The sequence below is a fragment of the Ammodytes marinus genome (genome assembly GCF_949987685.1).
Source record: "Ammodytes marinus genome assembly, chromosome: 12".
NCBI lineage: Eukaryota > Metazoa > Chordata > Actinopteri > Uranoscopiformes > Ammodytidae > Ammodytes > Ammodytes marinus.
The window spans coordinates 12,085,480-12,109,078 of NC_137216.1; the positions used below are offsets into that span (position 1 = coordinate 12,085,480).

Here is a 23,599-nt window from a genome sequence, read left to right on the forward strand (position 1 = left end):
CCACAAACTGCCCAAACAAACACACACCTCATATACACACACACACACACACATGTACACACGCAAGCACACACACACACACACACACACACACACACACACACACACACACACACACACACACACACACACATACACACACACACACACACACACACACACACACACACACACACACACTCACACACACACACACACACACACACACACACTTAATTGGATTTATACTTTACAGATTTTATGTTCTCTGACTTTAACTGTCTCATTCAGAAGCCTGTGTGATTGCTTGGCTTCGTGAGAACTTTGGATACACTCCGTTTGTTTCCTGGCGCTGAAAATACTATATGAGCCACTTGCTCTAGAGACTGTAAACTGACCCCATTGGCATGAATGAGAGCATACTATTTGTGTGTGATGCTTCATCCATAACTCAGTATTTAGCTGTGTCATTTTGAAACAAGAATAGTCTAGATCCACAGAGCCTCTGCTGTCTTACTGCATTTTTTATCCCATATGGGATTCCTGCTATAGTGTTCCGATTCCCTCCGACAGTACAAAAACACACAGATTAAAACTGGGTCCAAATTACTCATAGGCTTCACTATATGTGTGTCTGTCTATGTCAGATATATAGAGACAGTACTAAAAGACTGTGACCTGTCCATATTCAGAATACACACACCATTATGTCTGCCTACCGCCTATTTCTCATTGTGTGCCAGAATACTGAGAAGTAGACTCACCCTCCTTCTTTCTTTGTGGCTATCTGCTAATGGACAGGGCTCTTAAATAAACTCAGAGACCATTGTGTATTATTAGCAGCATTTAGGAGGCAACTTTGACCCACTGTTGGACTGTGACTGGTCTTCTGCAGAGTACTTTAAAGTCTGATAACTCCATATGTGCTTCCCGTTTAGAACTAAAAACAAAACAACACAACTTGAGCAGGAATGCCTTATTTAGGCTGGCCGCTCGTCGGAGGCCTTTGCTGAGCTAGCCGTTGATGCCAACTTGAGTTAAGCCCCTAAACAACCCCAGCAGCCAGCCAGCATTCTATTATGTTTTCTTTAGTCATTACCATTTTCTTGCACACCCACACAAACACTTTATGTCAGAGAGGGACTATAGCCCAGGCACTAAAAAAGAGCTGTTTGCCAATCTTTCTCTTAAAAGACACAGCATCTTGAGCCCCTTCTCCGACCCTGCGCAGTGAAGAAAATGGATTTGTATTAGGCCTGTAAGAGAGTGGTCAGAGGTGCATGTTGATTTCCAGTTTGCTGCTGAATGCATGCTGGGATAGACCTCTTAACCACTTAAATCAAAACGTGTAGCTCCCTTACAGTAAGTCAAGTGGATGTTGGATGTGCAGACTTCAGTGACAATTGCTGCCTCTTTAGACTAATATCCTTGGCAGATGATTTGCATCTTTAAGGGTGCTGCAAATTACATTTATGAACATCATGTATCATCTTTAATTGACCAAGTTTAGATGCACAGCAATACTCCGATATCAAACCGGTTACGATCATATTCCGACTAAGCATGTTAGCAGCAGTTTCTGCTCACCTTAATCAGAATAAAGTCATAGTCAGAGTAAGCAATAATTGCATTAAGACAGCTCGAGTATTACAATCTTAATCCCACTATTGAGGCATGCACACTCCTTCATACCACTAAATATTACCACTGGAGTTTTCCCTGCTTGGTTCTGGCTGTAGAGTGTGTAAACATGTAAGAAGGCTCCTTAAAAGAAGCAGTTTAAATTTTGGCTGACAAAACAATGCAAGACAACGATAGTGACATGAAGTGTGTTTATCTTCCTTGGATGGGACAGGAATTGGAGTATGGACCTTAATCATAATACGCTTTGCATCTTATTGTGGTCACTGGTGTTGATATACTCAAAATAACATACTTTGTTTATGCTGAAAAACAGCATGTTGAGATCATGAGAGTAGGACTCACAAGACATGGGCAGTATACTGTTTCGCAAGAAAACAGGTTTTCTCTTAGCCTGGAAATAAGGACCTGCCGCTGGCAAATTCAATTTGCTCAGCCAGTTGGGCTGGGCGCGATCCATTGAAGCTCATTAACTATGTCAGAAAAGTCTAGATGTGGGTCTGGATTTCCAGGCTAGTTTTCTCTAAGACAGGGAATGCAATCTGGAGACAGCAGGGGATATTGGGGTGATCATGGGGAGCAGGGAGCATGGCAGGTTGCAGTGGCTGGATGGCTAGATGAGGGTCTGCAGGTAAACAGGGATGAAAGCAGGAACAGAGACTCATAGGTGATGATCCTGGAGCACTTGAGAAGCCGGTAAGGGCGAGAAACATAGAGATGCAAAAAATCCCTGGAGGCATAAACTAATTTAGTCTGAGCTGTATCTACTACTGCTGTTACAGTTTTTTTTTTTTCGATTGCTAACCCACAGTGGGCACAACTGTAGCTCAATGTGCAAAACTCTCACTGGAGCTGAACAGTTCAGTGCAGCAAACACTATGAATTGTCCTCATTGAGATAACAAACACTGTCACTCAGAATATGCTCAGAGTACAAACACTAGCATCAAACCCCAATACATAAATTACAAACTTTTAATCTTTACAGTTTGAATCATTTGAGTTATTTCACACAAATTACATAATATTTTCTTTGATGAAAGGGTGAAATTCTTTCACATGAAATTGTTTATTTTATAACATACCAGTTTTTTTAGGAAAACAAAAATAAATTAAAATCAGAAGTTTGCTTAAATAGATACACATTTTGTATATTTTATTAAAAACATTTCCAAATGTAGTATTTATCTGTGTAAATATTCTATAATTGTAATACAGAAATCTATCCTGTAATGTTGTCATTTACTGTAAGGATGCAACTCTAAGCTGTTTGTTTGCTGGAAAATTCGTATTACAGATGCAACTTTAGATTTTTGCAGATTGGGTTGCACTCTCAACCCTGCCTCTCTCAATGAGAGACCATGATTCACAACAGGGTCTATCAGTGTAGCCCTTACTGTATTTCATCAGACATTACAGCTCTATGTCTTCTAGGTCTTCCTCCACACATCCACACTCTTACTGCCACTCTTCTCCCTCCAACAACCTGTCTTCATTGGTCCATTTCCAAAAAAATATATATTTTTGAGCTTTCCCTTTATACTGTATATGTTCACTAACAAGTCTAAAACAATACATCTTACAGTAGTGTTTCAGTTGAAATTGCAATCTGCAGTGTTTGAAATGCACTAGGCATTCATTCTGTTTTGAATGTGTGGTTTACAGTTGTGGCAGTAGTGTGTTAGTGTTTCAAAAAAATCCACAGTGTTGTGCAGGCTGTGGTTAAGCCATAAGATAGGTGTGTAGAGTTTTGAAAATTGTGTTTAAGCAATGAAAAACGAGCTAGAGTTTGGCCCGAATGAACCGCTGCTCTGCATACTGTTGTTAGAGTTTTGCACATGTCGCTCCAGTTGTGCCCACTGTGGTTTAGCAATCGAAAAAAACTGTAAAACAACCAGATAGTATAGACACACAGACACAGACACAGACACACACACAGACACAGACACACACACACACACACACACACACACACACACACACACACACACACACACACACACACACACACACACACACACACACACACACACACACACACACAGACACAGAGACACACACACACACACACACACACACACACACACACACACACACACACACACACACACACACACACACACACACACACACACACACACAGGGAGAGGCAGACAGGGGGAGCACTGGGAACACATAAACTTGAGGGGCAGGCACAACAACGCATTGAGGATGGCATTCTCCTAGTATGATCATATACATTTCAGTCATAACATTTGCAGGGTAATGATAAGGCTAATTCTGTTAAAATGATACATTTTTATATGGATGATACTGTAATCTAAATGTTTATCCTGTCAGGAATAGAGGACGATGGTAACAAAACAAAATTCATAAAAAATCAAAGCTAAAGTGATGTTGTTTCCATGGCTTTTCAGGAATGCGGTTTAGTTTAATTCCTTTTTTCAAGCAGCATGTTGACTGTTGTACAGCCGTCGAAGCATTGGGTTTTGTGAATTATTTTTGTCACAGATCGGAGAGCGGAGTTTGTGTGTGTATCTCCAAGAGCTTAACGGCAGATAAATGGTTTAGCTACACTATCCAGCTTTGTTCCTGAGCCATTTACACATTGCTCAGACTCTCTTCTTTGTCAGAGTAAGCTTTTAAGTACCTCAAGGGTATCACCTCCGCCTGGCCTTTCATAGAAACACTGCTGCTCTAATGGTCAATTTGCAATAGGAAACTTGAATGTATTAGATTTTATGGGTCAGTTTTATGTTTGCTCTAATGTGTTCTGAACTTTACTTGTGTTTGTTTATGGCCCTTTAAATTGCCTCGTGTGGTTTCATCATTTTATGCAATTTAATAAATGAATTGTGTGTATTTAAATTTCATTTCATTTTGTGCAGTATATACAAAGATTGACCGAGTAATTGATTGGTTGAAATATAGTCCAGAAGAATCTGCTCAAACAAAGGCAAGGTGGAGAAACAGTCTATAACACTAGGCCTGAGAGTAGGGAGAGGATTTCTACGGGATTTAGTGAACCCCTATCTCACAGTCCATGGATTTTACTATCAGGGATTATAATACAGGAGAGGTGGACTATACTAGAATAGAGAGACAGGTGAAAAATTAAACATGGTTCTTCGTCAACGATGTTTCTAGAACAGACACTTTTTATTTTATCATTTTGAAAATTGACCAATGACAGACCAGGGTGTTTGCACTCCAATCCAATAAAGAAAAATATAAAGATGTATGGTGACATTTCACAGAAGCAGAGATCAATAATCTATTTTCTACACGCATATGAATCCTTGGCCTTGACATTCCACACTCTTCACTCATTCTCAGATGCTTTTCAGCCCACTGCTGGTATAGTGACACAAAGCAGACTACAGCACAGTTGTTATGGCTGCTTACAGAGCTCAGCTAATATGGAGAGGTTGTTTTGAAAACTAGGTTGAATTACAGTGTGTAATGTTACACTCAGTTGGATGATTCAGACTTCTGTGTAGACATTTTGTTCTGCCTGTTGTCCTATGTGGTGCTGACTCGTATGTAATGTAGCTGTGGACGTGAAGTGATGCTACGCTGTTGCTCCTCAATCAACCACCATCGGCGGGCGTAGATTGAACAGATTGTTGGTGAATTGCAGTGAGTTCACACTCTGCGAGGAATGTTTGCAATCAGACCCACTTTAGAAACAGATGGGCTGCTCTACAGGCAGGATACCTAGGGTCCATGAAACAAATAGGGATCCACCAGTATAGCAGGATTAAAAACACTGCAGTGAAACTTTCAATAATATATGTGTGTGCATGTGTGAGCATGTTTGAGCGTGTGTATGTGTGTGTGTGTGTGTGTGTGTGTGTGTGTGTGTGTGTGTGTTGGATATGTTCGTCTCTCTCTCCATCTGGCTCATGCAAAGGAATTATGTTAGCTTATTTTAGTATGGAAACAAGATGTCTACTTTAATCATGGCACTTACATAGTAATCCGCCTATTCCTTTTTGGGGCCTCACTTGAACATGTTTCATAAAGTGTCGACTGTGTTCTGTTGGGACCAGGATTCATTTTAACTGAACCACTATGCACTGGTTTTAGCATAACAACAATACAATAACAGGTGGTCAGGATATAATCAAAAGGATATATCCTATTTGTAATGAAAATTAATTGAATTGAATAAAATATGACCACTTGTATATGTTGGATAGTGTTAGCTAATGTTAGAATACTTTGAATAGGCATTCGTGGGTTGGGTCCTACTACATGACCCCTCTGTACCTGTATTACTGTTACACTACATTTCAGTTTCAATAGTGTTATCACAAAAGTAAAAAAGGAATAAACACAGTGTTCCACCCCAGGAGACATGTTTTGTGCTTTCAGCTTGTGGTCCGATTGCATTTGCACGTTCCCTTAATGTCATTAAGTAAATTATGGAAAACTGTACACAATGGCCTGCTTATTTACACGTTGAGGCGTTAACAATGGTGTATCAACGCTTATCTGGCTTATAATGGTATTTTATTACATTTTAATGAACATTAACCAGTTTATGGATCCGCTGTTGCTTTATCTACAGTAATGCATTAACAAGATGAATGAGTGTACAGCCATAGACACAGCAGTGCCTTAAGCTAAATGCTAGTTTGCTCACAAAGGTAGCAGGTAGACAGTTTGCCAAGTAACTAGCAAGCTAACATTCAATTGTTAACACTAAACACAAACTACAGCTGAGGGTGTAGGAACCTCACTGAATGACATCGGCCGGGGATTTAAGGGACATTGTTTGTGTGTTTGTGCATGGCAATGATACTAAAGAAGAAAGACATTTCCACCCAGTCAGTAGCCTAATACAGTTTGTAACAGTTGTGGCCATTTGGTATTGCAAAACTGTGAAGATGTGTCCAAAAGGTTGTCTACTGCACCCGCCAGTCCAGCCAGTTGCATTTGCTTGGATTGTCTTCCGCCATAACATGATATAAAGAAAATGCAAAATTCGGGGGCCAGTGCTCTCGTTAATTGAATTGGTTGGCATTGAAGAGGTGTGGACTGTGTTGACTCTTTTATTTGTTAAACAAACAATATGTCAGAGCAAAAGTAATATCTAGATGACAGCAGGATATTTACAGCTGTTGAGAACAGAACAACATGGGTCTCTCATATGAAGCTTTGCAATGATGCTAAGCACACCATCAATCACGAGAAAGATTCCGAGCAGTTTGACAGCCTGACAGGTTGTCTCTGTTACTTCTCCAGATATTAAAAGTGACAATGACTGAGAGGAACACATGTCTTTCAGCTACAGTGGTACTTCCCTACTCGTGCTCATCTATTATATACTCATCAGAGAGAATGATGACCAAGACTAATTATTTAAGCCTGAAAGTGAGCTGTATTGGATGGTTAGCTCAGAAAAATCATAATGGATGTCTTTATGGAGGTCTTAAGCCTTGAAATGGATGTGTTAGATTATAAAGGACAAAATGAATGGCTAAAACAATTGCGGTCAGTCCACAGTGCATTTCTGTGTCCATTTTTTTCAAATGCGTTGATAGATTTTGATGACATAATGTTTCTAAACAATGTTTCTGCCTGAAATGCTCAAAGGTTGCTCATGGTCGCTGTAAATCAGCGCAACTTCAGTGTTTCACGAGTTGAAATGAAGGTCATTGAATTAAATAGACTCCGGAAAACATGGCAACCCACAAGACATGTTGCGTTTTAGATGTGTAAGCGGAAGCACTTAAAACAAACCCATGTTTTGTTGTACAGTTAAAAGAGGTTGCCGACAGCATCGCAGGGAAAATCTATGATATTATTAAGTGCTATAAAAAGAGACAAGGCAGACTAAAGAAGCGGGTACATTAAAAAAATAGTATTATAGCCATGAATATATCTCGGCTGCACGTCACTGACTGATGATATAAACGTGTGTGGACATCTGTGCAGCTATCCATTGTCTGCTATTTCTCCACAAGTGTCATCCCCGTGAATAAAAAAAAAGATGTGTGTGCACTGTTTATCATCAATAATAAGCATTATAGATGAAAAGGGAAGAGAGGGAATAAATATGCACCAGGAGAACAGTAGGCAGGAGATTGTTTTAAGGGAAAGAACAGCAAGTTTATTTTTCTCTCTGGTCTTCATGGTAACAAAGAGAGTCTGTTCTGTATGTGCTTTGCCTAACTCTGAAGCAATTTAATAGAAATTACATGCAAAGGTCTGGAAATGCAGAAGTTGTGTTATGGTTGAATTAAACCATAATCTTGTGTCTATTGTGCATTGGACTTACACAGAATGTTTATTTTTCTATTTTATGTAGACAAAACAATTACCTATATGTCTAGCCTAATGTAACACAGACTTAAACTGTGCACCTTTTCCCTTAAGCGACTTCAAAATGACGAGAAAATTAAATTCAAATATAACCGCAAGTGGTGCTGATCATTCCCTGTTGTCATTAAGGGGGCTTCTTTCACTCGTCGCAGAATATTGTTCACTGATTGGCTGTTAAATGATGTCCACGTCCGTGCCCCACCATTGAGGTCACAGAGTTGTACACAATAAAGCCACAAAATATAATATAATATGTTATATAACAAGTTGACTGAATATCTCATGTGATCAGGGTATTTCAATAGGTTGCTTACATGTATGTGCTGTTTGAGACACATTTGTATATAATTCACATCCAAAATGATGCAATCTCAAAGACAAAGATGACATAAAGAAGGCGTATATGATATTCACTTTGTCAGAAGAGACAAGTGAGGAGTCACAGAGAAAGGGCGAGGCAGTGAATACAAAGGCTGAGAAAGAACAAAGAGTTGAGGACGGACAGAGAAATGAACAGATATAATTTAATGTTCAAGGCAGAGAGACAAGGGGACATGACAAAGAAGGAGGTCAAAAGCAGGTTATGGAAAAGTTATGGAAAGCAAAGAGACACACCAGAGAAAGTTGACTGACACAATTTAAGTTTAATTTATTTTGTATCACATCTTTGCTCTTCAATTGTCTGAAAATGCAGATTTTGAGACAATTGAGCCGAATTGACCTTTTTTTTCTCGGGGGCATGCCCCCCCTGGCAAGCATAATCTCAAGATCTTGGTATTTCTAAAAAGCCCTGTGTTAAAGCCCTGATTATGTTAGTTTCGTGAAAAATTAATGAAGTGGCACTACAGCGAAAAGCAGAGCAAGGGTTAGGAAGAAGCGAGTAAATTCATCACAATTAATTTTTGTGTTGTTGTTTTTACTTTGCATTGTTTTGTTTGACTCAATGTCATTGACAATGAACACCTCAATGATCTCTCCAGTAAAAAATGAAGGTTGATGAAATGAAAACTAATCCAACCCCTATACTTGGACCCATTTGTGATATATTGACATTACAATATACAGTGTTACAAGTATATGGCTACGATACAGGACTGGTATCCGCAGAGTGTGACAGAACATTTAAACAATGAAATTGTATTTTCAGGTCATATAAATTGGCATTCGCATTTAAGTGTCTTTGGGCAAATCTTATGTAAAGATGTGGGCCATGTGTACTTGTAACATATACTTTTTTAGAAGACATACAATCCCCGTTTTCACTGTTCTTTTTAATGGACTGCATTTTTTTAAAGGGACAGATTTTCAACTATTGGTTACATCAAATCAATGAATCTCTTTATACATTCAGTAGCTCATGCCTCAGGCTCTATTTTAATGTTGGGTATTTGTGACTTCAAGCCCTATTCATGCAGTGTTTGTCATTCACTCAGTGCACAGTAACTTTTAACGGGTGAAACTGAGGTTTGAGACGCAGCTGAGGCATGAGCCTTACCAGCTGGTGACGGCTGCATACTGTCAGGGGGATCCCTTACTAACTTTCTGTTGTTTTGTCCATTTTCTTCGCAGGTCGCAGTAGAAAGAAGGAGCACTGTCTGAATGAGGAGTTGTACCCACTGGAGAACACAGAGGCTTGTCCCTGTGAGGAGTTTCTGTCCCAGCCCTATGGGAACTGGTCTGCCTGCATCCTGCCTGTTCATTCAGCTGGGGGCTCCCTGCAGGCCTGGATGAGCCAGCGGGAGGTAAAGGAGTGTGGACAAGGTCTACGCTACAGAGCTGTGGCCTGCATTGACCAGCAGGGACACCTGGTCAACCCCACACTCTGTACAGACTCAGGTAGGACAGAAATACATTGCAGCATAGCAAACATATTGGCTGTCTTAAAGCCTACAACATTTTTGGCCTGATAATTTCACTGAATCTGCATTGTGTTTCATTTATTCTTGCCAATTTCCACACATTAGGTGGGTGGGGTTATTTTGTTTTGCTGTGCGCTAACCAATCAATGTCTAGGGACACAACTGTCCTGTTTACACAATGTTCTGTGTACAAGGAGGGCTGCAGTAGCATTTGCAAGGAAATACTGATTTAAGTTAATAGGTCAATGCACAAATAATTTTACTTCATGGAGGTAGCAAAGTAGCTTGCTTGCTATGTTGAAGGATGATCATGCCTGCCTGGCTGAAACAGCTGTCACTAAGCCAAACACCAGAACTATTCAAATCACTGAACAGGCTAATAGCATATATTCAATTACTTTATCAAAAGGGAAACAGGAATACAGGAATACACAGTGTGAAAAGCCTTCTCACTCGGCGGTGTTGGGCTCAGCGTAGGTATGAGACAGTCATTAGTCAGATAATTATCTCTTGGTGTTACAGTCAGGTGTTACGTTAAGCCATAAGGTCTGCTGGAGTGGAAGCCTGTGGCATGCCTGTCTGACATTATTAATGTGATCCTCACTGCAGCCACTGACCAAGACTAAACCGGGTTTCCCCCCCCCCCCCCCCCCCCCCCCGCCCCCTCTCTCTCCTGTCTGCTAATGTTGATTTTCAGGCTACACTGTGGAGGACTGCCACATCCCTTGCCCTCTGGATTGTAAGCTCAGTGACTGGTCGGCCTGGTCAACCTGCAGCGCGTCCTGTGGCAGCGGCTTGAAGATCAGGTCCAAGTGGCTCAGGGAGAAAGCCTTCAACGGGGGACGCCCATGCCCAAGGCTGGATCTGAAAAACCAGGTAAGTGTTACGCATCAGGGCTTGTTGTGTATATATATATACCCCATGGAATCCTGTGCAGTACAAGAGGGGATAAAAACGTGGACGGTAACTGTTATTGTGGCAGCATGCTGATTTATACGTTACCATTCTGTCCTTTGAAGTGGAAACGAACTCATTCGTATTCTTTGGAGACATTTCCAGTTAAGTGAAGTTAACCCCACTTTCCATCAACATTGTTCTCAAGTCACTTCTTCCCAGACTGAATTGTTTCCAGGGACACATATACTAGAATGCAGATGAGGGCAAACTTTACTCTTGAGTCTACACATATTCACCACCGTTGGACACGTAATGGGGAAGCAATGCCAAATATAAACACATTCATTTGCATTTTTGCGTCCACTGCTCCTTGTTTTACACAGACACACATCATTCTCTTGCCCGGGACGTTAATATGCAGTGTACATCTTTTTTAGTTTTTTACACATCTCTTGTATACTTCTGGAATATATTCTTTTTATTCAGCTGTGGTTGTGTTATAATAACACAATGCTGTCACAGAAATGCATTCTGCTCACATTTCAATGACATGGTTTATCACCCATCAGCCAGTGAGACTCCTTGGTGACCTATTCCTTTTCCTGGTGCCTTCACACCAAATCATTTGCATTGCAAGACATGCCCGGCCTTTACACGGGAACAGGGTGGTGTTAGACAAAGAGAAGGGCGTGGGGGTAGAGAGGGAGAAGTGGACAGATGGGAGCTTTTCATATTCCATACTCAGGTTTTTTTTTTTATCTGAATATTTTGTGACAGAATATCTCTCATGGGGTCATGGTTTAAAGAGGGGACGTGTTTTATGAATGCTGCCTGTATGCTTGAATGGGCTTGAAAGGACACTTTAGTCTGTGGAGGTCAGTATTGAGATGAGGCACGGCTGTGTGAAAAATGTTTCAACGTGTTCTAGTGGACATTTGTGTACAGATGGTTAAGTGCCCACTAACAAGGTCTATATGGCCCCTGTAGTTATGCCCTGTAATAACCCTTGCCGCTGAAATTGGTGCTCACGGTTGCCAATGCCCTCTCAGATTTATCCTGAGTGTGGACTTGGGCTCATTGTTAACATTATCAAATTGGCCATTAAAGTGAAGAACATCTGTCCGAGGTGTGGTTGAAGAGATACTATAGCAGCCCTACTCCAGTCCAATATGCATCACTGTTATGTTAAGCAAGGAAACTCCCGGAGGGTCACAAGTGCTTTTTGACATGGTCTTGAAAAAAGAAAAACCTGCTCTCTCCTTGAGCCAGTGCACTTGGGTGCTCAGCCTTCATACTTAACATTTAGTCCTCAGTACTTCACTTCATGCTCTGTTAGTGTGTGGCATGACATAGCATATTCACATCTCTAATGGCTGCCCTCCTCTCTCGCAAACAGTTGCCCTCTTAGCACCCGCTGTGAACTAACTCACTAGCCAAAGTGTGGCCTCGCAGATGTTCCCCCCCGGAGCCGCGGCCAGAAGTGACTGCCTTGACAGAGAGGAAATTTACAGTGCACCACAACTCATCCTCTCATCACATGGCTGAGTGAGCAAGAGAGATAGGGAGAGAGATAGATAGAGAGAGAGAAAAAGTGCCAGCAGGAAAATAACGAGCAAAAATTGCCACACTGAACAGGCTGTGTTGGAGTTGGGCTGTAAAGTAAACCCAAACCGCTGGTGTGGTAATTAGGTAGTTTGTGAGATTGTCTCCATTGGTAAAATTGTGATCAAGAACAAGTGCAATCAAGATAAAAAAGCCATGCATAACCTCACTGAAAACCTTTTTGTTTGCACCTTTCAAAATCAAGTGTTGGAAATGTGGGAAAAGAATAATTACAGAACTGGCTTTCACTGGAAATATTTAAGTATACTAGGTATGTTTTCTAATTGACCATTTTTTTCTAAAGCCCTCTCCAGAGCAGCAATTGTCCAGACCGCAATCCACACAGCAGGCATGTCAAGTTTTGATGTCTCCACATATTTAACATTGTGTGGCTTTAATAAGAGCAATACTCCATAAGTGTTCTCTATGAAATCAGGTGAACATACTCCAGCAACTCAGGCCACTCATTTTAAAAAGAGCCCGAAGCCAGTGTTGGCTTAATTTGCTAGTTAGATGCAGCCTTAACATGTGCAATTAACATAACATGGTTGTCATTTCGCAAGCTAAAAAGGAAAAATCAGTTTTTGCCAAATTCTGTCTCAAAAATGACTTACAATGTTGAGAGGTAAATCTCTCCCAATCATCAGTGTACAAAGCATGTGTGTTGAATGGAAAGGGTCAATCTTGGCCGGCTCGACAAAAGCAATGAATAATCAATTTTGTTAATCACAATGATCCAAAAAAATGACAGCGAGCTTGCACACCTGTTATAAGAATGGTTTTAACTGCACTATAGTTTTGAAGTGAATATTTTTCCTTCCAGACTTTAGAAAACCAGCTGTGTATTCTGAATATAGAATTAAGGTGTCTTGATTAGGGACCGTTTGACGAGGCAAGCCTTTTATACCTGTCACCGACTTACTGCTCTGTAAATATAGCATTTTCTCCAAACATATTCCCCCGTAAGAACTTCCTTCGAATTAATTTCTTACTGCAAATTATTTCAAATAATAAACGACTGCATGTTTTTTTTTAAATGAGGATAACAAATACATGCAATTAACCAATTGCTGAGAAAGAGGTGGATTTTTTCAGTATAGCTATTTAGAGCCCATATCTCAATGCATACCAAATTACCCGAGAGAGACTGCTACAGAGAGGTAATAGATGTCAAAGCAGAGCTCCCAGGCAAACACACAAACTAGAACTATAATTACAGCAGACATTAGAATTTCATTAAAAGGGTTTGGCAGCCAGATGCTGAGATATCCAGAGGTATATGCACTGTTTCCATATGAGACAACAGATTCATCTTGACTGTCTGCCAACCACTGTGCCAGTCTGATCGTTATTTTTCATTCAATTAAACGCCTGGGGCATTGAATGTATGAGTTGATCCTGCTATACAGACAGCAGGAACACATTACATGTCTAATAATCTTACAACCTATTTTTTAAATATATATATAGCCTACTGTATATTCCCTGACATCACTGCAAGTAAATTATTTCCTAAGAATCACACTCTCCTATTTTTTTATACCAAAACTATCAATATTTCTTCCGATGCTAATCTTGTTGTTGCAACAAGGCCAGAGGATAAATGAATCAAGGTTTTTTGTTGAATACAATGTTGTCATGGTGTTTCTCTGCTCTACTCCTGGCTTTTGTGTTGTGAATGCCACATACTGTATAGACAGGGAGCATGTGCTTTGATTATAGAACAAAGTCTCTTGAAAGTGTGCAAGAATGTGCTCTGATACCATCTCTGTAAAAGTGCACTGGGTATTTATTTTCCTCTTGCTCTTAACAATAATGTACGGCTTTGGCTGAGCAGGTACAGCGGTCGTCCACTGTTTGTAGGATTGGTGGTGGTCCATTTCCGCCGCCTCCTGTCACTTGGCGAACAACCCCAAATTGCACCCGATGGTTAGCGTGAACCCTGCATGTTAGCCGCTTCTATCAGTGTATGATTAGGTGGGTGTGAATGGATGAATGAGGAAAAAACAATGTAAAGCGCTTTGAGTCTGAGAAAATCAGTGAAAAAACATTGTATAGTTGAGAATCAATTTACCATCATTCTGAGGTAATTATCAATACTTAAAAATGATGCCACTTTCATATACAAACCCTCTGCGAACATGGGTTCAATTATGTGTGAACTGAACATTCATGTTGTATTTGTCATCCCTAGATATTAGTGAAAACAGAGTCCTGCATGGGTTGTGACACTATTAGAATTGGGATGTTTGAAACATTGTAATATATGCACAGAATGCATATCTACTTAATACAATAAGGGTTATCATAACCGGATCAGCTTTACAGGTAGTCGTCCTTGTGCCATCTGTGAAAACTGAGTTGAGTGGCTTCTGCAGCTTTTCGAATAGTCACAACACCTTCATCGACGTTCTGCTGATTTAAGCCTGTGACATCTCGGAGGGGCTCATCAGGTAGAACCACTGCTGTCGACCCCTTATCGATGATGTTGTGTTTAGCCTGTCAACAGGTTAGCTCTGTGACCGCTCACTTGGCTTTACCCACATCCTCTGGGATGTCGCCTGTCTGCTTGGTGGTGTCGGCTACCATCCGCTTCCTAGCCCCTCCATAGAGCCTGCCCTGTGTCACACTGGCAGGTTCCAGGCCTTCCATTTGTTATGCTGGCTGTAGATGATGAGGGCCTGAAATAGTTTTCGCTCGCGCTCATGTGCATCCTCCGTCCTCTCTTACCAGGATATCGGAAAGCTCAATGAGAACCACCTGCTTGGTAGCTTTAGCCTTTAGCCAAGCATCTGGTCTGAAGCTAGTGTGGGTTATGTCCTCTGGGAATTTTAGCGGCTTCTCCCAGTGGCTTGCCAACCAGCAAGCCAGGACCACTTTGTCTCCTCATCTCTGCTGCTCCACTCGCCCCTGACCTGAGAAAGTAGATGAAACGAGGGGCCCCAGTCAATTTGGCTTCTTGCTTGCTTACTCCTGTCCAACTGCATTAGAATCTGGTCATGGTGCCACCAGAAGTTCCCTTCAGCCAGAATTGACAAGGACAGGACATGCTAAAGGTTGGCCTTCTTCAGTGTATGCGGCTAGGGCTCTCTGCATGTGTGGAGGTTTGATGTAGCAGGCAGGGTATCACACAACAGGAACTGGATCCATTGTCCTTCCATGCTCCAGATGGCCTGCCAGGTTAGTGCCCCATCTCTCGCACACTCCCACCTTGTGCAGCTGTCCTGCTTGTTTCATGGGTACAGCCTTGACATGTCGGCTTTGGGGGGAGTCAAGGGGGAAGTTGATGTTGAAGGCTCAGGATCATTTCAAATCTGTTTTCATTCACAGTATGTATCACCCTGTGTCACAGATCTGCTTGTCGGTGATGTCCTGCCAACTGGTTTGGCTGCTAAGATAAACTTGTATGGTTCTGCTATTTTGCCGTGCATAGTATTTTTATTTTTTTGGCAAAAATGTATGCTAAATGTTATTGGTTAAAACAGCAAAGCATTTGGTCTCTTGATGCTATATTGTTTCCCCCTAAAATGTTGTTAGCATTGTTTTGGTGAGCTTCCTCTTGCTTTGGATTCGTAAAATGAAGTTACTAGTAGATGGTAATATTTGTAAATTGGTTTTAAACCCTTTCAGGTGTCACTTGTTAAGTGTTAAGGCCATCACATTCAGATGTTCTTCATCCGCTTCATGTTTGCATTGGAGAAACACCAACTCAGAAGCATTGAGTAAAGAACTCAAGACAATCTCCTGTTGATCAATGCTGGTTTTGGTTCATTATGATCTAAGCCAAAACTCTTGAGCTTTGTATTTGAATATGATAAATATGATCTGCTGATGGTCTTAACATTGTGTTGCGTAGCTATAATTAGATCCATTCTGCTCAGTTCAATAAATATATTCCTCTTAGTGGTTGCTGGTTCACTGTTAATGGCTGTAGGGGGGAAACTTCCAAGTCCGAGCACACAAAGAGTCTGGCAATGCTTGTCCTTGCAGTTGATTGAAAACCCTCTCTAATCTCTGAGCTACAGCAGCCTCAAAGTGGACAGGTTGTCCACTCTTACAAATAGCCGAGGGCATGGATATGTATGCTCAGCACAAGATCAGCCAATGCTGCTCTGCCTAATGAGGAGACTAAGGCAATAGAAGACAGCAGGGGGTGAAAGCGTGATGACCAAACTATTCATTATGTGCTACACATTCCACCCGCTGCGTGAGACCATAAGTGCTTTTGGCAGCTCCTTTGGTGCCAGGATGCTCCACCTACGGCAAATGAAAGAGGTCTTTCATTTGCAACCACCCGCTACCCTCAGTGGACCACAATAACACCTTAACTATAAGATGACCATAACATTTAAGTGTTTTTTCAACTGCATTTAACTGCTCACAATTAGTCTTTTGGTATGTTCTCTGCCTCACTAAGTATCATTATCCCCACGGTACAGCTGCTATTCAACAATATAATCTGTTCTGTGAATTACCTCGTCCGAGAGCAGTTTTGAGGAGTTAGAGGGTTATGAGTTAAAAAGATAACTGGTTTTACTACTTTTACTGTAGTTGCTGGTTTATTTCCTTAGCTTAGCTTAGCATGGATTGGGTTTTAATTTATCTGATATTTTCCTCTCTGTTTATATACAATTCATCAGAGTTGTGTAGTAAAGTCATAATTGATGCGTTTTTCATTTCAGCTTTTTTTTGTCATTAGATGAAGACAATTTGAATCACAGGGTTGACATTGGTTGACGTTGAGGTAGACTGGCTGAACATTCAATTATTGGTGAAGATTATAGAAATAGAATAGAAAAGACCTAATTTCGTGCCTTTCTCATGCAAAAGGCAGAAATGTGTCTCGGGCTTACATGTGCAAGCAGAAATCCACTTTTAAAAAGAACACATTATTAAGACATTTCATTTGATATCCAATCTGGGCACATTAAAACACATTTTGAAAAAAACGCAATCAAAGCTGCACTGAAAGAAGCACCAGGTACTTGGTGGTCAGGGCTGAATCTGGGTTAAGTAAATCAATATGATGTGTGCTGAGGCAGAGTACTGGCTTTAAAAACTGTCTGTCATAACTAATTGCCATATTTTATGGAAACAGGAACAAACTGTTTGAATAGATGTGTTTCAAAGAGCTATGATTAATGGGATGGTATAGTGGTTGTTTAGTATTTTGCAGATTGCAATGTACGCATGTGGGCAAAAGGCCAAATCGCACAGGAAAATACCTGTTTACCTGTGCCCCTGGCCTAAGTTTTTGCCTGTTTTTAGGCAGTAGTAGGTGGATTATATTATGTGTTGAACAACCTAGTAGTGGTTGGCATCTTGTGACATAAGCATCCGGTATATTCCTATAGCATTCATCTAATATTCTGTTCTGCCTGGTTAGACAGGACACATATTGTTGTAGATTGGGCAGCAGAGGTGATATATCACAGTTGTTAAAGTTGGGTAGTAGAAAATACAGGCAGGCCTGCCGATCCATTCAGAGCTCAGCTGTAACTGTTGATGCATTCTGCTGCAAATGAAAAGCCAGGCCCAGGGACATACTAAAACAGCAGTAATCTGGCTAAATTCATGTGGGAGATAGTGTATTCATTCATTCCGAGTCTTTAGTGCTGACAGTTTCACATATAGTGAAATTAGCTGACCATCTGTTGTTTACAGTCATACAACACCCTCCACCAATCCTCTGCCATGTTATCGCAGAGTCTCTGTTTGCTCTTACCATTGTGAAACCATCCAGATTCCACCTCCTGTGTTAACCATGTCGCTGTGTAGCAACATAGGATGGTGCTTCTGTGGTCTCCATGGGTTTGGATTCGTACCATTAATTAGCACATCCTATTATGAAAGGATCGCACATTGGAAAATGTAAGTGCAGAGTGTGAGCCTACTCTTTTCTTAGTACCCCTCCTCTTGATACTCTTTTCCTCCTCTTACTCTGTCTGGGTACTTGTGTGTTTCATGGAAATTCATAGGTAACTTGAAACACAGGTCCATTAGATTGCTTCATGTGTATTGGACTCAGTTCACACTGTTTTGTCTCGGTCTACTGCCGCCATTCGTAATTTCAGACAAAGCGCGAGACCCAAAGACGGATGAGAAATTTTATTTTCAAGTTGTTAGTCTATTCTGACTAAAGAAAAATATATGAAGTACAATAACACATTAAACAAATATATTGGAGGGGGGGGGGTTAAAGAAAATGTGTTTATTCCTCTAGATGAAATCTTAATAACAATCAGATCCCTCTCTTTTATCCATCTGTGTGATGTCCCTCAATCAATAGCCTATATATCAAGTCTACAGAATCTGCCAATCCCAAATACTGGTATTACATTAAAAAAAGAACACATGTTAAGAATATCGTGTTTTGACCTGATTGCACCCATCTGCTAAACTCTTTTCTCCACTTCATTACGACAAAATACTTTTAGAGCCAACTGCTGATGTAGCTATACCTGAGGCCAATGAGGTGTAATTAACGTAGCGCAGTGCTTGGGCATGTGTTTTTCTCCCGGCCCAAGAAGTGAGGTGTCTCCTTGCATTACAAACAATGTATATTGTTAAGGCAGTTTGAAGTGCAGACACCCAGAAAAGCTACATTTTCAAGCCTCTGAATCTTTACTCAAAAGCCTCTAGTCACCCAGATGGTCCACAGCATTCACTTCAGACACGAAGGTTAATCAAAGCTTCTATCTCCTAACTAGACGAAACGCCTTTTGTTCATTGGCACGCTGAATATTAAATATGTGCTCATCATTTCATAACTGGGAGGATTTTTTCTTAAAGGCACATTTGATAGGAGTTTTGTAATCCATAAAAGCATAAATACATTCACCAAGCTGTATTGTTTTTCTCCATATATTAATTCAAACAGACTTTCAGTTGTTAAAAAAGTATGTGAAAAAGACATTTGACCATATAGCTATTATTAAATGAGGGTGCAGGGGGGGGGGGGGGGGCATCCGTTTCTGCTAATGCATTCCTGTCTTGTTGAGCTGTGTCCTGGTAATAGATTACAAGGTGAATGAGAAAGTGATATTATTGCCGTGCTGGAGAAAAAAGCCCGATGGCCAAATCATTTCTGTAATTATGGAAAGTCACGCCGCTGACCTATCAGTAGAGCCAACACTGCAGTGGGTCCAAGGCGGATGTTAGATATAAATCTTGTAAGGCCTTTGGTTCCTCAACGCCCTTGGCAGTAGAATAAGAGTACGATATGGAAATCAACTCAGTGCCCTCCCAGTTTTAAATCATCAGGAAGGGTGAAGGGGTGTCAGAAGGGCTTAAGAGCAGATCTCATACTCACAGACTTTGTATTGCCTTGGGTCACAAGCTTAGGTTTTTCAAATGAATCTGTTATTTTCAATTTGTTGGTTTGTTGGTCTGCTAGGTTGATTACATTCGGGAGCCAACACTTTTTGCTTTTCTTTTGCTAAACATTTTAGGCCTTGTGGCAACACATTTCATCTTATCTTCGCTCATCTAAATCATACATACATTCCTTTTGCACACAGTTTTTGTTGCTTTTTCTGAAAAGCACAAATATGTGTCTTACTCAACACTGTCTGGCAGTCATCCATAGCTGCGTTATATCATTATATGTTTGGACATTCCAACTTATCATCTCATGAGTATATGTGAGAGGTCATCTTCACATGGGGATAAATCCCACTGTGTTTTCAAAGGAGGCCTTGTTTTCTAGCTCATCCATGGGCCTGCTGACAGTAATGGGGAAGTTTATTTGAAGTTGTAGTCACACAAAGACAGTTAGAGAGATTTATAGCAGAGAGTGGTCCTCTTTAAGGCTTCCTGTCCCTCTGTTTACAATGAAATGCTGTCCCTGCAGGACAGCCTTTTACAACTTCATCGTTCCTTTTGTATATGTGCTGATGTGTGTATGGATGTGCTGATGTGTGTATGGATGTGCTGATGTGTGTATGGATGTGCGGATGAGTTGCTTGTTTGTATGCACATGCTTCATTTAGGCAGAACATGTGTGCATGGGGTTCTCATCAAGTGTTTGCAGGTATGTATGTTTTATTGGATTCAAGCTGCATTGCCAACATATCGCGATATCGTACACTAATTAAGTATTTTTAACAATAATGCAATTACTTCCAATGCCACATGCACACTCGCGCACACACACACACACACACACATTTCAATGCACTCGTACGTATATTTTTCTTTAAACCTGGGACTGGGAAAATTGGTGGTCATTAACTGCTTCCTCCTTTTCCAGAAATATTTAAAGCAAGAAAATGTTGTGTGGTCTTGGGTGAGAGGATGTCATTTGTATCCCTATTACGGTGGTTTCTAGTCAACAGTGTAACCGTTACTTTTAGTAAACCTTGTTAAGATACAGAGCAAACAGCCTCTCTGAGCATATGCTCATTCACACCGGCTTCCATCTCATCATTTCCAGACAAATTAATCTCTCAAAGTTGTCTTCAGCTGCTGCAGGTCTGGCCATTGCACAGCTGTTGCAACCGACTGCAGCACTTTGAAACTCTCTCAGCAGTATGAATCATTTAGTTGGACGAAATATCCAGAACCGCTAGATTCACTGTAGATAACGAAGTGCTTAATCATCCCCCTACCCTCATTAATGAAACACGAAGCAGAAAGCAGCATTTTCAAATCAAATTTATTTATATATAAAAATAAACACTATACATTTCTGTTGCTGCAGGCACAATCCAAACTAATGATCATATCATTGTTCTTCTCTCCCCTGCCCAACTTCTGGCTTGTCATGCACTGCTAATATGGACATCCACGCAGGCTCAGGTCAGTGTCGTTCATTCTGTACATTTACCCTGGTTTAGCTAATGAAGACAAAATGCATGCCAGAAGATATGTCCAAGTCGCATACACTCCTGCGACCTGTCTGGTCCTCTGGTCGAGAGTAGGAACAATATCATTTGATTGGAGACAGTGCCAAACGGATGGAAATTATTCATGTGAAGCACATTTGGATGACATTCCATCTGCTTTTTAAGGACTTCATTACTTTTGAGAGTGTGCTCAAAGACACTGAGCCGGGAAATGTAATAAGCGTAGAAGATAGAGATTGTCCGTATAACTAGTAGCCAATGAGAGGATCCGGTCTGTACCGGTTGATTCTAACTGATAGCCTAGCTGTTTCTACAGGAGTATAGTGGAGAAATTGGGAGCGGGGCAGTTGCCAGTTCACCCAGCAGGGGCATCTGCTGGGACAGATGGGAGATGATGAGGGTGTGTAATAGGCATCTGTGTGGCCCGTAGGGGAGGGAATACTCAACAATCATTCCCTCTCTCTATTCTGAACACACACACACACACACACACTTACAGACACCCATTACCGCTTGTCATAGCTTTTTCCACAAATTGTCCTCTAGAGTGTACCTTTTACTGTGGCAGACTGTTACATAGATTGAGAGTAAACATGTGTTTACAGGAGCATTGCGCTGGCTGTTCCCTTGGTAATACAGACATGCCAGAGCCAGTGGTTGAGTGGGGAAAAGTGAATAGGCATAACATCCGGCCAATTACATCCTCAGCCAAGCTACCTTTTGCCATGGTCATTGTCGTTTTACACACCCCATGCTGTTCTCTCCATATCATGCATAGGTTTTATTTCAAAGTGACGAGTAATAATACTATTTTCCTCACCATTTCTGCGGTTGCAGCATGTTGAGTGCCCATCCGTTAGTTCAGAGCCCTTCTGTGGGGAAAGGTGGCACATTCTTTGGTTTAGGCGGGGAACATTCCTTATAATGTCTGATACTCACTGAATATACACTAAACTCTAAAATAAAATATTCTGACAATATTAGGGACAACATCCTGATATTAACTTTCAGCATATGTGACAACACTAAATGATTGTTTCCCTAATTTGAAATGTAAATGACTCTAGTCCCAGTAACATACACATCCATGCATAATGTAAACACAAATAGTAAGAGGACAGCACATGTGTTTCGAAGCAGGACACTTGTCATATAAAACAAGTATAGTTTGTAAGAAATGATAAAAAAGGGACATTTGTTTGTTGATTTTCCATAAGGAAATGTCCCTATTACCGAACTATATAAATACAATACAATTGACCACATTCCCTACAAGTGTATGAACTAACGGCACTAACTGTACTGTCTGTATACAAGTACTTACCTGTGGGTGAGTGTGTGTTCTGCATTTGTAAGTGAGCTGATATGTATTTAGGTTACACACTGTGCTGCTTGCTTTCCTTTATTCCCTAACTTTTGTCCCTTTCCCTATGTGTGTGTGTGTGTGTGTGTGTGTGTGTGTGTGTGTGTGTGTGTGTGTGTGTGTGTGTGTGTGTGTGTGTGTTCGTGTTCATGTGTGTGTTTGTATTCATGTGTGTGTCTGTTTGTGTGTGTGTGTGCGTGTATACAGGTGTACGAGGCTGTGCGGTGCCACAGTGTATGCAGCCAATACGAGTGGAGGATGGAGCCCTGGTCCATTTGTACCATCAACACAGTGGACGACTTGCCAGGCTGCGGGGAGGGAGTACAAAGCCGCAAGATCAGGTCAGTGAGCGGGTTGGGCCTGGCAGAGTGCTAGACCTGGCAACGCAACACACACTATGAGGAGTAGACTGGCATCTGTTCTGTGGCTGGCACTCACACTGTTTCTGACACTAGCAATGCCAGAGGAAAAATAACAGTCAAAAGAAACTAGTGTTTCCTAATGAGTGTTGTTACTTGGTGTAGTGTTACTTAAAATAGTCACAAAGGAGAGCAGTGAAGTGTTGCCCTTTTCTGCAGGCAGCACTTACAGGTGTTGCTATTGGACTGTGCAACATTAGAAATGGAAAATGCCAAACTGGGCCACTGTGTCAATGACTGTTGTGTAAAGAGTTGAATGGGTCTTGTTTAGTCAACACCAACCTATCAGTGTGAGTCGCAACCACAGATCTAAATATGGTGCCAATCAACCTCACAGCCGCTGAAAAACTGTAGAAATTAAGAAGTTTTTTTTTTCATTTAAACCAATATCAAATATTAATTTCGACTCAGGGAGTTTATAACCTGGATTTAAAAAAGGAACTCCCCCCCGAAAAAACGTAATATTAAAAAATAAAGAAATTGAAGAAACTTCAGGAAGAGAAGTCGCAGAAGGATTGGTCTCCCAGGATGGACAGACATGCAGTAGATGTGACAACCGTAGATCTGACTTTACAGTTTTCCGGAGGCCATCTTTCTGGGAGTTAAAAAATTCACATTATTTTACTCCATTTTCATAAATGTTGCATACAGTTTAAAGTTTTGG

At 41.0% G+C, this 23,599-nt stretch overlaps 1 protein-coding gene across 1 annotated transcript in view; it reads left to right on the forward strand.

The window, feature by feature from the left end:
* The window catches only part of thsd7ba (thrombospondin, type I, domain containing 7Ba), a gene marked incomplete at its 5' end in the record, with an annotated part of 124,480 nt that overhangs the window by 81,089 nt on the left and 19,792 nt on the right, over nucleotides 1-23,599 (forward strand). Inside the window, 3 exons of the mRNA XM_080037506.1 lie at nucleotides 9,519-9,785; nucleotides 10,506-10,684; nucleotides 22,724-22,857. Of these exons, the coding sequence (XP_079893632.1) occupies nucleotides 9,519-9,785; nucleotides 10,506-10,684; nucleotides 22,724-22,857 (580 nt within the window). The remainder of the gene's footprint in view (nucleotides 1-9,518; nucleotides 9,786-10,505; nucleotides 10,685-22,723; nucleotides 22,858-23,599) is intronic.